Source organism: Lipotes vexillifer, unplaced genomic scaffold (assembly GCF_000442215.2).
Source record: "Lipotes vexillifer unplaced genomic scaffold, Lipotes_vexillifer_v1.1 scaffold569, whole genome shotgun sequence".
NCBI lineage: Eukaryota > Metazoa > Chordata > Mammalia > Artiodactyla > Lipotidae > Lipotes > Lipotes vexillifer.
In genome coordinates, this window is record NW_006795376.1 from 1,371,834 (window position 1) to 1,388,165 (window position 16,332).

Sequence of the window (16,332 nt, forward strand, 5' to 3'; positions counted from 1 at the left end):
TTCCCTTCCTCTCTTATCTAGCCTTCCTTGCCCTTCATCTTTTTATATCTGATTTCACACTTTCTCAGGTTTTCTGCCATAATTGTTTTAACTGTTGAATAATGTTTATGTGAAATATAAGCCACTAAACGTGTTTTTTAAAGCCACTTCTGACTGAAATTAATCACAAGACAGAAAACAGTGCGTCATGTGGTCAACTTTAACTTACCGAGATTTTTCCTATATGTCTATTTTATGCAGCTCATACATCTTGGGTTCAGAATCTCTCAGTGGCTTTTTTTCATAAATTGATGCACTTTCTCTGAGGAATTGTGTCCCAGAAGGATAAACTGGTAAAAAACAATAAATGCAAACTAAAAATTTATTTAAGGTTGGGGTTTTTGTACTTTACGTGGGCCTCTCACTGTTGTGGCCTCTCCCATTGCGGAGCACAGGCTCCGGACGCGCAGGCTCAGCGGCCATGGCTCACGGGCCCAGCCGCTCCGTGGCATGTGGGATCTTCCCGGACCGGGGCACGAACCCACGTCCCCTGCATCGGCAGGCGGACTCTCAACCACTGCACCACCAGCGAAGCCCTTGTACTTTGTTTTATTCAAAGGAAAACTTACAGAATTTTCTTTTGAAAGTTCTATCAATCCCTCTGCCAGAGCTTGTATAATTTCTTGGTTATTCAGAATGTTAGCCATACTCATTGTGTCAGATACAAATTGCCCTGAAAATATAAGGTGATAGGCCTGTAATTAAAATATGTAAGAGATATGATCAAGTAGAAAACTCAGTCTTCACAGTTGCTTCTTAGTGGATAAAAATGCAGACTAAGAATAAAAATTCTACTATGCCACGTTATCTACCATGATAAAGTAGAAAATGAGCAAAAGCATCTAGATGTGTAGCATATAGAAAGTACCCACCCTGACAAAGCTGGTATTGAATGAAATCTATAAATTGGACAAGGAAAGAACATGTGAAAAAAACCCTTATAAAGTTTAGATTCTCAATTCCACCAAAAACGCTTCCATATTCTGCATTAAGTTTGTGCTCAAATCCATAAATATTTTAAGTCCATAGGAAATAACATACAAACATACATACACAGACATCTTCTACATTTAAAAAATATTTTGAAAAACTTGCATTTATTTGAAAAACCTTTTTCCATTTGACTTTTCATTGCTTATGACGTACATGACATACTTCTATCATTCATCTTTCCACTTTTCTTTCTAGTTCTTAATATCTGTGAAAGAACCAGGAAAAATAATTTCTCCTTGTTTATAGCCTCATAACTTTTAAAATACTGGTTGAACATCTACTAAATGTGGTAGAGTTAAAACCAAGAAGACAAATCCCTGCTTTGGAGACCTTTGTGTAAAGGGATGTAGGCATATGTTGACATAAAATATCCGCATGCATATTTGTGTGTTACAGCTCTTGTGTAGACAGTAATTACGTTAACAGATGTCAAATAAGGAGCAGGGCAGGGCAAGGGAAGAAGTAAGGCATATGACTTGATTGGAACAGTGTTTCAGTGACATGTGAAGAGTTAGGGAAAAATGAGTAGGCAGTTAAAGACACAGGAGAAACCTATTTAAATAGGTGGGCTTTGTTTGTTTGTTTGTTTTTAAATACTTCATTTTAAAGAACTGACTGGTTTAGATGAAGATCTGAAGTTGAGACAGGAAATTGTTTCCAAAAGACTTTACTGTGATAATTGGATCATGAGTATGAAGTGTAAATGAGAAAACACATTCAGTGATGTCACATAGGCTTGCCCATGGAGCCCATCACCAAATTAAATATTTTAGATAGAAAATAAATAGAACTTAATTATAGAACAGTTTAAGTCATGGGTGCTGTGGTCTAAGAGACGCTTAATTGGGATGTTGGCAATTAACTTTTAGAGCAAATTGTAGAGGGAAATGGACCGAACTCTCTGGATTAGCAAACAGTGAATTTTGCCTAGGTAAACAATTGACTGACACAGAATTAATAAGATGGTAAAATTTGACCCCAGGAACTAGCTTCAGCATTTTGAAGATGAATATATTTTTTCTTAGTGGATATTCATGATATTTTGAAAGGAGATATGAAAAACAAAGGGAATCAAGTTTTACCAAAGATGCTTAAGAGTCAACTTTTACTTGTGCATTCCTACACTTGTATTCACTCTGGAAGTGTAACAGGCTTCAAAATTAAGCTGCAACAGAAGTAGCAAGAGTTCTTACCTGTCATCCTGCCACTTATGTTCTTCTGCAACTCCTTGAAGAGAGGACTTAGCTGTTGCCTTACTGATTTCAAGGTGTCTTCCAGGAAGTCGGTGAGGCTGGACCACGGCTGCAGCTTTGATTCGCTGAAGTAGGTGGAAGGGGGCGCCCTTTCCCACTGTCGTCCCAGCCAGTCACTAAGAACTGACATTATTTTCTCCTTTTAGCATCGCAGACTTAAGCTCAGATGAAAGAATTCTTCCTGTTTACAGTATGAAAAAAAACTTAATTGCATTTATATCAGGCTTATTATCCTTTCTCATTAGAAGACTAAGATAAACACCCATAGTCTGCTTTCAAAGGTAAAATTAGAAACGCAAAAAGGATGCAATGAATAATTTCAAATGCCTATCTACTCTTTGATGGATAAGGCTGACATGTTATACTGTGTTTGAAATCAGAAATTAAATAGCTGCTGGATTTTTGCATCAGAAAGCCAAATAGACATCCCAGTAAGGATATACAGTTGTATGTTTACTTCTTAAAAATAAAAATACAGGAAAACCCGACTCTGCCTGGTTTCCCCATCGGGTCATCCAAAGTCATCCCCATTGTAGCCAAGCCTGTATCTTGTTTACATCATGTCAAGCTACTCTTTCTCTACAAATATCTCTACAAGACTGTACTGGGTGCTTAAGAAAGTTCCTCTCCTTGAAAATCAGTGACTGAATGATACAGGGCCAAGTGAAATTTGATTTTCTGTCCTAAATGGACAGTTGGATTATTCTCCCCACATTTTCTGCTGATAAACGTGAAAGTATTTGTAACATGTTCTTCTAGGAGAAGAAGAAGAGTGGGAAAAGGAGGAAAAGGAGACAGAGGAGGAAAAAAGAAGAAAACCTGTTTTGTAAACAGCAGTGTCTGCACCCCGCTGTCTCTGCAAGGCTGATTCCTCCCTGCTTGGGGCCAAATATGCTCTCATTGGATGATGGTGCTGTATAAACTAAAATTAACCAACACTTCTGCTACAAAACTATATTAGGTCGATGTGCTTTTTGTTGTATCTATATGGAAACTTTTCCCTTACAAGCCTCCCAATCATGCCAGCTCTCCTCAGTCTTGACAGGCCCTTAGCGTTCAGGATTAGAGAAGCAATGCTTTATATAGTTTTACATCACTCCGAGTCCTCTTTGATAGAAGGTGAGGGATTTTTAAAGGGGTAAATGATTAACATTATTATAGCAAAGCAATTTGGCTCTCTCTGTTGGTCAGCCTATGTTACATTTTGATCCAACAGTTGCAGCTTTAGTATCTAAGTGAAATTTTGCTCTCAGGTGTATTTCACCTTTGTTCTTCCTCTCGGATAATGAAACTTGAGCTGGCCCCTTCACCATCTCTTTATAGCTGCAATTCATTTTTCCAAATGATAGCACATTGATAATGTTTTACTAAGAAAAATTGTTCTCTGTATTTATTACTTCTCTAAATCAGCTACTGTACATCTTTGTTTAGCTGTTAAAGCTGGTGTTCTCAACGGAGTTTTTGCAAGTGATGGTTTGAAGCAAATATTTGCAGTAATAATCCCCTTCTGAGCAATAATAATCCCCTTCTGAGTGATGAGAAATGACCTAGTTTGGGAAGTGACAGCATTCCTTCAGAGAGGAATGAACCATGGCCAGAACCAGGATTATGAGCTGTGCTTTGTCCTTGGTGATCCTGGAGTTGGTGGGTGTCATTGGGCACGGTGGTCACTGCCCATATTCCCTTACTGTGTTGGTACGAGCCGGTGGCAATCCCAGTGGGGGGCGGTCAATAACGTGCCAGTCAGTTGAGACAGCTGAGAAAGAACTTCTGTTCCTGCCTCTGCACAGCCAAAAATACTTTCATGAGTTTGCTCACAGGTTTTGCCATGAACAGTTAAATATTACTTAGAAGTACTAATGAGCTGGCCAAGAAAGGCCACTTGTAGGTCTTGTCTTCAATTCAAATCCCTCATGGAATAGTCCATCAACACTTTGCAGTTCACCCCTAAGTGCTGAAGTCCACACCCTTTATTCAGGAGGACTAACAACAGGTTGGAGAAAGAGGCGAGAAGTTTGACCTGGTGCTTATTTTCAAATTTGGAATTCTCAGGCCAAAGACAGAGAAAAGTCTACATATATTTTCTAAAATAGTCTGATGCAAAGAAGTCTCATTGTAACGGGACAGTTTTAAAACTGTTAAACACATAATGGAATACAGTGGTCAAATTTTAGCATTAATTTGACCCCTTCTTTGGTGACACAGCATATAGATTAAACAAATTCAAATGAAACTATAGGGTAATACATTTTAATTCTTTGTGGTCTAGGAGTAAACAGTTACTCCAACTTGTTTCAGTTGCTTGCAACGAGATGGTAGTGGCTCAAAGGTCGGGGTGTCTCTCACTTATTGGTGTCTAATGTTTTCATTGACAAATAGATCAGTGAAATTAAAGAGCATTCATAAGTTACCTACACATATATAGTCAATTGATTTCACCAAAGATGCAAATGAAATCCACCGGGAAAAGCATGGTCTCTACAAGGAATGGTGCTGAAATAATTTCATAGATAGACACATGTGTTTCAAAAAAAAAAAAAAACTTCATTCCATACCTTGTGTTCTATTTAAAAAAAGAAAAAGCATAAATCAAATGGATCACAAACCCAAATTTCAAACTTGAGACCATAAACAATTTAGGAGAAAACACAGAAGTGACCTTGGTTAGGTAGAGTTTTTAGATATGACATCAAAAGCATGATTTATAAAACTTAAAGACTGATAAATTTGACTTTATCGAAATTAAGAATTTCTTGTCTTCAAAAGAAACTGTTCAGAGAAGGAAAAGATAAGTCATCGACTGGGAGAAAATATTTGCAAACAACTTTTCCAGAATATACAAGGATCTCTCAATAAAAAAACAAAAAAACCTAATTTTTAAAATGAGCAAAAGTTTTGAACAGACACTTCACCAAGGAAGACAAATGGCAAATAAGCACATGGAAAGATGCTCAGCGTCATTAGTCATTAGAGAAAATGCAAATTAAAACTACAGTGAGATACCACGACACACCCATTTGAATGGCTCAGATTAAGAAGACTGACCGTACCAAGTGTTGGGCAGCTGGAGTGGAAATATAAAATGACACAACCACTTTGGAAGACAGTTTAGCTTTTCTTTTTCTTTTTTTCCCTAAAGTTAAACATACACCTATCATATGACCCATTCATTCCACTCCTAGGTATTTTCCCAAGAGAAATGAAAGCATATGTTCACAGCAGCTTTACTTGTAAAAGCCCCAAACTGGAAAGAACTCAAATATCTATCAACAGGTGAATGGAACAAGTTGTGGTATATCTATACAATATAATCATTCCCAGCAGTAAAAAGGAATGAACAATTGATAACAGCATGAAGTGGATGAATCTAAAATAATTATTTGGAGTGAAGGAAGCCTGACAAAAATGCATGCATACTGTATGATTCCATTTATGGAAAATTCTATAAAGTGCAAACTAATATATTGTGAAATCTGGTTGCCTCAGGTTGGAGTGGAAAAGCAGAGTGAGAAATTGCAAAGTGGCAGGAGGAATCTTTGGGGGATGATGAATGTGTTCATTATCTTGACTGGTTTATGGTTTCACATAGTGTGTAGACAGACATATGTCAAAATTTATCAAATTAGGGACTTCCCTGGTGGCACAGTGGTTAAGAATCCGCCTGCCAATGCAGGGGAACACAGGTTCAATCCCTGGGCTGGGAAGATCCCACATGCTGTGGAACAACTAAGCCTATGCACCACAACTACTGAGCCTGTGCTCTAGAGCCCACGAGCCACAACTGCTGAAGCAAGCACACCTAGAGCCCGTGCTCCGCAACAAGAGAAGCCCATGCACCGCAACAAAGAATAGCCCCTGCTCGCCGCAACTGGAGAAAGCCCGAGTGCAGCAACGAAGACCCAACACAGCCAAAAATAAATAAATAAATACATAAATAAAAATTTAAAAATCACTTAAAAAATTTATCAAATTACACGCTTGAAATACTGTATATCAATTGTACCTTAATAAAGCTGTTAAAACAATTTAAGTAATGCCGAGAAAGATGAGTTTTAGGTGTCTGGCTTACCCAGTAACTGGTGAATGATGATATCTTAAGAGGAATCCTGGGAGAGGGGGAGGTTTGTGCTGGGAGGCAATCAAGAGTCTGCTGTAGGCGTGTGAACTTTGAGATGCCCATTAGCCATGCAAACTAAACACCCACATGAAGATGTCAAGTAAAGGCTAGATGAGAGTGCAGCTGAGAGATTTTAGAGCTGGAGACATAAGTTTGGGAGTCTTCAGCATCCAGGTTGAATGTAGAGTCATAGGAATAAATGAGGCTCCCTAGGGGAAGAGTGTAGTCATGGAAAGTATGCGAGCCCGAGATCAAGTCCGGGACCCATTTAAGGGTCTTGAGGAGGAGGAGCGGGAGCCAGCAAAGGAGTCCGAGAGGAAGAGACCCCTGAGGTAGGAGGCAAACGAGGAGGGGGTGGTATTGGGGAAAGCACGGGAAGAAGGAGGGTTTCCAGAAGTCTTCATCCTCCTCGAACGCCACTGAGAGGTCAAGGCCCAGTGAGGATGGAGAAGGGACCGTCGGGTTTGGGCACATGAGAGTCACTTATAGTTTTCCCAAAGTGATTTCAGCAGAAGGAGACCACTTGGACGAGCTTGAGGGGTGAGTGAGAGGTGAGGAAGGTGGAGGCAGTCAGCTAGACCAGCGGTTCTCCAAGTGTGGCCCCCGGGTTAAGCAGCATTGGCATCACCTGGGAACTTGTTAGAAATGCAAATTCTCAGTCCCTGTGCCAGACCTCCTGAATCGGAAACTCTAGGCTGGGACCCAGCAATGCGGATTGTAACAAGCCCTCTGTGAGTCAAATACACGTGAAAATTTTGAGAACCACTGGTATAGTCCACTCAAAAATTGGTGAGACAAAGTTTACGGTCTCTCTTTTTGCGGGGGAGCGAGAGGGGCGGAGCTACGACAGGTGTTCTTGATCTGATAGGAATAATCCACTAAAGAGAGAGGACTGAGGCTGTGGGAGAGGATTTGAGCGCAGGATTGACGTCTTGGGAAGGTGAAAGGCGATGTGTTACAGAGTCCAAGCGGAGTAGTTGATGTTTGATTCGAGCAGGGGTGCTTCCTCCATCGTAACAGAAGAGAAGATAGAATGAAGGTAAGAGGTGGGATAGGGGGCGGATTTTGTGGTGGGCGGTAAATTAAGGAGTTTCCTTAGGGAAGTAAAAGGTGAAATCAAGTGAGAGAGTTATTGAAAGATTGACTAAAGGAAAGAAGGGGGCTTCCCTGGTGGCGCAGTGGTTGAGAGTCCGCCTGCCGATGCAGGGGACACGGGGTCGTGCCCCGGTCCCGGAAGATCCCACATGCTGCAGAGTGGCTGGGCCAGTGAGCCATGGCCGCTGAGCCTGCGCGTCCGGAGCCTATGCTCTGCAATGGGAGAGGCCACAACAGAGAGAGGCCCCCGCGTACCGCAAAAAAAAAAAAAAAAAAAAAAAAAAAAAAAGGAGAGAAGGGGCAACATAGTCATTTTAAGAGTGGGGAAACGAATTTACCAAGGAAATGTGATAGGATTGCTTATCAGAGCTGCAATCCCATTTGATATTTATGCCATTAAACTTAGATCAGTAAGAACAGTTGTATTACTCTTTCCAGCAGTCTTCAGCTGCCTTAGTACAGGCAGGCATAGATTATGCAGATGGTTGTGTTTTAACCAGCATTGGGACTTAGCCAAATGAGCTGGGATTTGGCCAGGACAAAAAGAAACAAAGAAGTTCAGATTCTTTGCAAGAGAGTAATGATAATGACGAACCATTAAATCCAAGTTTAATGAGGAAGGAACCAAGGTCGAAGCCATGGTGATAGAGAGTGAAAAAGTGGGAGTGTGTGCATTGGAGGTCCTCAGACGAAGAACTGATAGAGTGGGAATACTTGAGTATATGATTTGGAAGTGGTACTCGGAGAGACAAATGCTTGAGATCAAGATTTCAGAGGTGGTACAGCTACCTGGGAGGACAAGCTCAAGAGTGATGCCTGAGGTGGTGGGAAAGAGATTCGTGACTGAGAAGCCTGGGCCTTCTGACTGAACCAGGGGCTCGATGGTTCACACAGGTGGAAATTATATTTGGCACAAAGTTCAGCGATGATTTTGGAGCCCAGAATGGCGGTGGGAAATCCATTGTTTGAAGACCATTAAGTTTCACTTGAGACCATTTTTGTGTCACCAAAAATCTATTATTCTTTTCCTTTTTCACCCTCACTCTCTCGGCCTTTGAATACTTTACTTTCCCTCATCCTTTCTTTTTTTCCAAAACAAATTTTAGAAAATTTGTTTTGCTCTCATTTTAAAAGTAATATTAGTTCACTACAGAAAATAGAGGCAAATAAAAGAGATAAAAGAAAAAGGAAAAAAAAAAAGAAAGGAAAACTCACTCATCCAACTATTGTTAGCATGTTGGTATACATCCTTCCAAACCCCTTTTATACGCACACACCACCACCACCCTCCCCGACACATACACGGGATTTAAGCATTGGGATCACACCTTCCATATTCTTTGTAACTTACTCTTTTCAAAGAGTAATTTTTTAAAAGTAGGAAATTTGAAAAACACGTCCAGAAATAGATGGTGTTAAGAGTTTGCTATATTTCCTCCTAGAGTTTTCTATGCCTATTTTCTACATAGTTGAGATTATATAATTGTAGTAACTGTAAAAAAAAAATGTTTTTTTTACAATAATTTATGCTTTGTTTTCTTTTAAACTCCTTCCTATCCTTTTGCTTTTTTCCTTTGCCTTGTGGAATCCTGCCAGGGTCATGCTTTGTATGTACTGAATAGTTCAGTGAAATCTGAGGATTAAGAACTTTAAAACTCACAGTTCCCTAAGGAATGGGTAGTAAGAAACAGTTCGAGAAACTTTAATTTCACACTCCCTCTCCTCTGCTTGATTAAAAAAACAAAAACAGTCAAACAAAAAAACATAGCTCATGAGTCCATGAATACAGAGCTTTTATTTAACAGATATCTGTTAAATATGGCTGATATTAGACAGGTAGGCACTTAAGATTATCAGCTACCACACATCTTTACAAGGCACTTCACCGTTTTTAATACTCAGAAGAAACAGAAACAAATTTCCTGGCTGGCTCTTGCCACTAGTGACTTTATTTCTTTAGGGACAGTTACTCTGACCACTAACCCTGATGCCCTTTCCCCCTAAATACCTGAGTATGTGAAGTATAAAGAGAAAAAAAATAAAAAGTAAATGTGACTGAATCATTTGAACTGACGGCATTTTATAAATCCACAAAATACCATCACAAGGCAGGTATGACCACTACCTCTCAAAACTGACCTGATTGCTCCGAGTCGTACAAAGAGGTCCACGTGACCCCCTTCTTCTCCAGGGGCCACATAGCTTCCTAATTTCTCCCAGAAGTCTCTCACTTCAGGCCTCAGTAAATTTTTAATACCAATTTTATAGCCTAAGGGGGTAAAATCAAAATGTCATATCTGCTCTAACACTGTTCACCACCATCTAGAAAATGAAACCAGAGCTGTAGGAACCAAAGCTCATTACTTTAGAACACTTATTAATAAATTAAAAACAGTGAATATGTAATCTGTGATTTTTAAAGACCATTGTTTTTCTTCAAAAGCTATAGGAGGAAGATAAGCTTTCCCCTTCATTGGTTCCTTTTTAAATTATTTTGTTTCTTTTCTAAGAGGGGAAATTTAAGTGCATTTGTACCTCCACCACTCAGAGAGAAATACTAACAAATTATTTTCCTCTAGCTTTTTTCCTTGTACACACCCATGCACAGAGACATATATACTGCTTTTAAAAATAATAAAATCGAGATCATACAATTTTGTAATGGACTTCTTAAGAAGATTTTGTGGGCTTCCCTGGTGGCGCAGTGGTTGAGAGTCTGCCTGCCGATGCAGGGGACACGGGTTCGTGCCCCAGTCCGGGAAGATCCCACATGCCGCGGAGTTGCTAGGCCCGTGAGCCATGGCCGCTGAGCCTGCACATCCGGAGCCTGTGCTCTGCAATGGGAGAGGCCACAACAGTGAGAGGCCCGCGTAACACAAAAAAAAAAAAAAAAGAAAGAAAAGATTTTGTTTTCCTCTTAATTATGAATTTTCAGATGATCAATGTTGATAAATATTTCCCATTTAAGTAAATATTAAAACCACTGTTCTTTTAATTCAACAACCAAATAAACCTTTCATTGTGATATAGTTAATTCATTAGCAGCAGACAGGTTGGAAAGTAATTGAAGGCATTGATTTTTCCCAAAACTTCATGCCACTTTCTGGAGGTCACAGTTCAACTGAATAGAGAACTGCCACATGGTTACATTCTGGTTTTTACCTAAACCTCCATTACATTCATAGTCAAATAAGTAATTATGGCATAGTCTTATGTAAAGAAGACAAATAGGAGAGTGGACTCATTTGATTCCAGTTTATTCACCCTAACTCTGTCACCAGTTATCCTCTGTGCCCAGCATTATGCATTTTTAAACATTAGAGAAACTATCTATGGCCCACATGGAGATCAAAACTCTGATCTTGCTTTCATGTGGATGCATTAAGCTAGCCAGTTGTAAATGATCAAAGTCAGTTCCTAGATGCCCAAAAAGAAAAGTGATTTCATACCTTGAAAGCAACCATTTTGTTACAAATAAGAAATTTTTGCAAAAATTTTCTAGGTAAGCCATTGAATGTAGTCTACTAATGCCATCCCTTACATATGTGCTTATGTGTGTATTAATGCATGTATATATACACATATATACATACATATATATAAATACATGCTTCCTATGTCTTCTTTGTGCTTCCTTTTTCTTATATTGAAATTTAAAATATATAATTTCATTATAGAAAGCATATTTTCATCTAATGGCACCCTCATTAAATAGATCACAAAGTAGGATTTCTGACATTTTTCTTTTGAGAGATGGTAGTTACATGATATTATTAAGTTCCTTGGTCATTCCAAAGAAAATTTAAAATAATTTGTGTCACTTTGCTCTTTTAAGGATTAAGTGCAACAAATTCGATTCAGTAAAAATGTATTGGACACCTACTAAATGCTAGGAAGTTTGAGTCTTTAATACTTTTTAAAAAATAATTTTGATTTATGGTTATTTTTATTGCTTCTGATTTTTTAAAACTGTTTGGGTCTGTACATTTCCACCTAGATCAGACTGCTTTCCTTTTAGAAAATGAATCATTTTCATACACATGGTGACCAAAAGATTGCCACACGTCCTCTAGGGGAGATGAAAAAGACCCGATTCAAGACAGGACTGGCCTCCTAACACACTCTGTACCTCATATGCAGGAATCCGAGATGATACTAATATGAAGTGTGGCTGGAGAGCATTGAAGAGCTGCTGTCATTTTTATAAACTCCATGCCAATTTTTCTTTGATAATAAAGGGTAGGAATGGCATCCAGAAACATTGCTTCTGGAGGGAAAAAGGGAGAATAAGTGAAGTTTTGATTTTCTCTTAATTTGACTTTGACAAGTGAGCACCAGTATGTCCTCTGGACATCAGTTATCCTGTACAAGACAAGAGGCCTCAGTACCTCAGTCTCTCCCTGCGGTTTTAGGGACAGCGGCAAATGGGGCTCCTGGGCGAGTGGGTCCAAAGCTGCCCTGTGGGCCTCTCCTCCTGCATTTGTGGGATGCCAGAAAGGGCTCTTGGAACTTACTTTTGTGGGGCACTTAAAACCAATGTAGTGACATACTTAAGGGCTCAAAATGACATTTGTAGAAGGAGCAGTCAAGAGATTTTAAATTTCCTTAATCACCTGGGCCTCATGATTTTCTGAGTAGCGTCCATTCTCACCACAGTCACCCCTCCCCCATCACCATTCAGATAGGCTTACTCCTTACAAAAAAATTTCTGGAAAAATGTTACAAAACAAAAAATGTTTTTGCTCAATAACTTTATACAGAAAATACAGTACGTCCACAATATAGCCTCTGTGCGGGGTTAAGAATATTTAAAATGTAAATTTTGAATGTTATGTATCTCCCTCTTCAACAAGCACGTTTAAGACCACTGTTCTTGAAGATTAAGGAACTATTTCTACTGCTGTTTCATAGGATGAGAGCCATATAGTTATACAAGATCCCTGCATGTTAGCTGAATTATTCTAGAATGAATTCTTGGTGTCATAAGATGGAGGTTTGCTTACCACTTGGGCAAAGCTTCTAAAGATGCCAAAACAAGCTGTTTCTCCAAAGTTTCCTGTAATCCCACTCGATCCCTCTCAGTTTGGGAGAGATGTGGTTGGCATTTGGATTTGACCAATCTAGAGCAGCATGTTCCATTCACCCAAGGGGGTCGAACTTTGAACAAATCCTCTGAAAAACAAACAGCAGCAGGCTCGGCTGTTTACTTCATGCTTCTCCCATCCAAGTCTACACAGTTAATGGCATAAAAATAAAGCTGTTCCAAGGCAGTATTCCAGATGGCAGTAATTATAGCCACTTTTTACACACTCTTTGGTTTTCTTATCCTCTCGGCTCTGTGGCTGCAAGTTACCAGTCACTTCAGGTCAAGAAACAAGCTCAGAGAATAAGCAACTCTTTTCTTGTAGAAACAAGTTCATCAGTTTGTAGGCTTTACCTCATTTTTGGCCTTCTTGGCTTCAAGTAATTTCCCATTTGTTACAATCTCACAGAGGGTGAGTAAGTGAAAAAAAAGATGGGAGAACTCTAATCAGGTTTGCTCATTACCTTTACACACCGTGTAAATCAGAAGGCTTAGCTCAGAGAGTGTCTCATCCTTACTCCCTTTCCACTTAAAAAAAAATGTCATTATTCCTGCTTCCGTTTCCATTTTCATTTTTCCTCCTTTTTCACCAATCCTAATTCTTCCCAATTGTCCTGATCCTATTTATTTGCTTTTGCCTGTATTCGTACTTCTCTCTCCTTATCTTTGGTCTCACAGAGGCACTGACATTTGACCTTACATATTTTATCAGAAATCTTTTTGTTTTTCTTAATTAATAGTGAAGAAAAAAAGACTTTGTCCTGAGATACTTTAGAGAATGCCACTTACAGGCTGTTTCAGAAAGACCTCGCTATCTTCTATGGGAATTTGTATGTAAATCCATTGGTTTCTACAATACTTGGTTAAGATATAAAGTTGTAAAATGCCACTCACTCTTACGTAGTGCAATTTTCTCCCAAAGTATTTTCCTTAGGCACTTTTTTCTTTGCCTCTCCTGTAGTTGCTCATCTTCTGTTTTGGGTTCAGTCAGGGTCCCATAAAGAGCTGCGGCTTCCCTAGGGGTTAGCCAATCTAAGTTGGACACACAGCAATGTAATGGTGCTTCCAAGCACCATACTCATTATCTGTTGGCGTATAGGGCAGAAACCATCCAAACTTCATGCATTTGGGCATCCATAAGCAATCCTTCAGAAAAAGAAATGAGAAACGTAAGTTACAAGGACCATTTCCCAGTAATAATCTTTTCCGGTACACAGATCATTTTTTCTTATTACATTGAGATTTCTAGTGCAGTTGACTTGCCATCTAAACTTGACTCTAAGAAATAAGAAGCATACACCTTACTACACAGGAAAAATATTCTTTGATGAACATGTTTATTATATATGAATATATGTGTTAGTCATCTTTGTACACTTATTCAATGCTCTCATAGCATTTGGTTACTTTAACCCCAGATTTTGAGAATTCTGCTTCTAGCAATGGTATAGTAGTTTGTCTTAGACCAACCCTCCCCCTGGGATCTGTATGATATTGCCAATAGGCAACCAGTTTTGAGATATGAAAAGTGCAAATTTCATGTAGTTTCATCTAATCAAATATCTAGACAAAATACTATAAAACAATGACTTGAGCTACCAATTCAATAAGGACTTGTGCAACCAAGACCTCAGAGAGGAGGGAAACCCAGAGAGGTAATATCCTGATTTGGCCTCACTTTTCACTTCAAGGCACTTGACAGTTCCAAAGTAAAACTAAGGCTGAGAAGCAGAGAAGGAAGTTATGACTGAAAGACTTAGAAGCTGTTAAGAATTTTAGGCATTTTTGAAGGGAAGAGAGGAAACAAATTTAAATTCATGGCCCACTAAGGGGAATAGCCCTGGTAATGACACCAGGCTTTTAGCTGAATCCTTTTCAGTAAGGATGACAAGGAATTAGACTGAAACTAGCTTTGAAATATTCTCTGATTTAATTTAAGTGAGAGATTCCTAGCCCAACCAAATGCCAGAAGCAAAAGCAAGTTCTCTCTGGAGGAAGATAATATCATCCGGCAACTCAAATTATTGCATCGATTTTTTATATTCAATATTTGGTACTCAACCAAAAATATCAGGCACACAAAAAGACAAGAATTGTTTGTTTCTTCCTTTGTTTATCAATAAATAGAGACCCTCAGAAGATCCAAAAGTTGTAATTATCAGACATGAACTTTAAAAAAGCCCTGTAATTACTATGCCTAGGAAGTTAAATTGCTGGGTGGAAAATTTTGGCAAAGTAAGCAAATTGACACTCTAGAACTAAAAAATATAATAACAAATTTAGAACTCAATGGACCAGTCTAAGAGCGAATTAGAATCCAGCTAAAGAGATAATTAGGAAACTGAAAGCTAGGCCAGAAGAAAAATCGAGACTGAAACACTGAAGGCCAAAATGATGGAAAAGGCACATTAGAGAATACGAAACTTACGGGACATGGTGAATCAATCAAATGTATTGAAACCCAGGGCTTCCCTGGTGGCACAGTGGTTGAGAGTCCGCCTGCCGATGCAGGGGACACGGGTTCGTGCCCCGGTCCGGGAAGATCCCACATGCCGTGGAGCAGCTGGACCCGTGAGCCGTGGCCGCTGAGCCTGAGCGTCCGGAGCCTGTGCTCCACAATGGGAGAGGCCACAACAGTGAGAGGCCCACGTACCGCAAAAAAAAACCAAAAACAAAAACAAATGTATTGAAACCCAGAAGAAAAAGAGAGAAAGTGGAGCAAAAGCAATATATGAAGAGATAGCATCTGAGAACTTTGCAAAACTGATAAAAGACATTAAAACCCCCAATTAAAAAATCAATGCAAAATACAAAACAGGATAAATACAAACACACACACACATACACACACCCCACCAGGTACATTGTAATAAAACTGCAGAAAACAAAAGACAGAGAAAAAGATCTTAAAAGCAGCTAGAGAAAACAGAAATATTACCTTTAAAGGACCAACAATAAAAGCCCCAACTTCTCCAAAAAAATTATGAAAGCCAGAGAACAATGGAACATTTTCAAAGTTCCGTAAAAAATTAACTGCCAACCTAGAGTTCAAATTCCCAGTGGAAATATCCTTCAAATTTGAAGGTGAAATAAAGACATTTTCAGACAAAAACTAAGAGACTCTGTCAGCAGCAAGCTGCACTAAAAGAATTATTAAAGAGAATTCAGAAGAAAATTGATCCCAAAAGGAAAATCAGAGATGCAGGAAGGTATAAAGAACAACAGAAAAAGTGGTTACTTCCATGGTGGTGCAGTGGTTAAGAATCTGCCTGCCAATGCAGGGAACACGAGTTTGATCCCTGGTCTGGGAAGATCCCACATGCCACGGAGCACCTAAGCCCGTGCACCACAACTACTGAGCCTGTACTCTAGAGCCTGTGAGCCACAACTGAGCCCGCACACCACAACTACTGAAGCCCATGTGCCTGGAGCCTGTGTTCCATAACAAGAGAAGCCACCACAGTGAGAAGCCTGTGCACCACAACAAAGAGTAGCCCCTGCTCGCTGCAACTAGAGAGAAAGCCCACGTGCAGCAACAAAGACCCAATGCAGCCAAAAAATAAATAAGTAAATAAAAAATAAAATTACTTAAAAAAAAATAAAGTATATATTCTGACCACAATGCAACTTTGAAAAAAAAAATTTTTTTGAAGTGGTTACTCATAAATAAATATTAACTATATAAAACAATAGTAGTAAAGCCTTGTGAGGTTAATATATATATATATATATATATATATATATATATATAT

At 39.1% G+C, this 16,332-nt stretch overlaps 1 protein-coding gene across 1 annotated transcript in view; it reads right to left on the reverse strand.

Moving 5' to 3' along the window:
- Positions 1–16,332, reverse strand: part of ECT2L (epithelial cell transforming 2 like) — a 60,730-nt gene that overhangs the window by 24,365 nt on the left and 20,033 nt on the right. Inside the window, 10 exon segments of the mRNA XM_007467604.1 lie at positions 609–712; positions 2,226–2,408; positions 3,974–4,007; positions 4,009–4,067; positions 9,617–9,766; positions 11,620–11,679; positions 11,682–11,764; positions 12,501–12,669; positions 13,475–13,630; positions 13,633–13,728. Coding sequence (XP_007467666.1) covers positions 609–712; positions 2,226–2,408; positions 3,974–4,007; positions 4,009–4,067; positions 9,617–9,766; positions 11,620–11,679; positions 11,682–11,764; positions 12,501–12,669; positions 13,475–13,630; positions 13,633–13,728 — 1,094 coding nt within the window.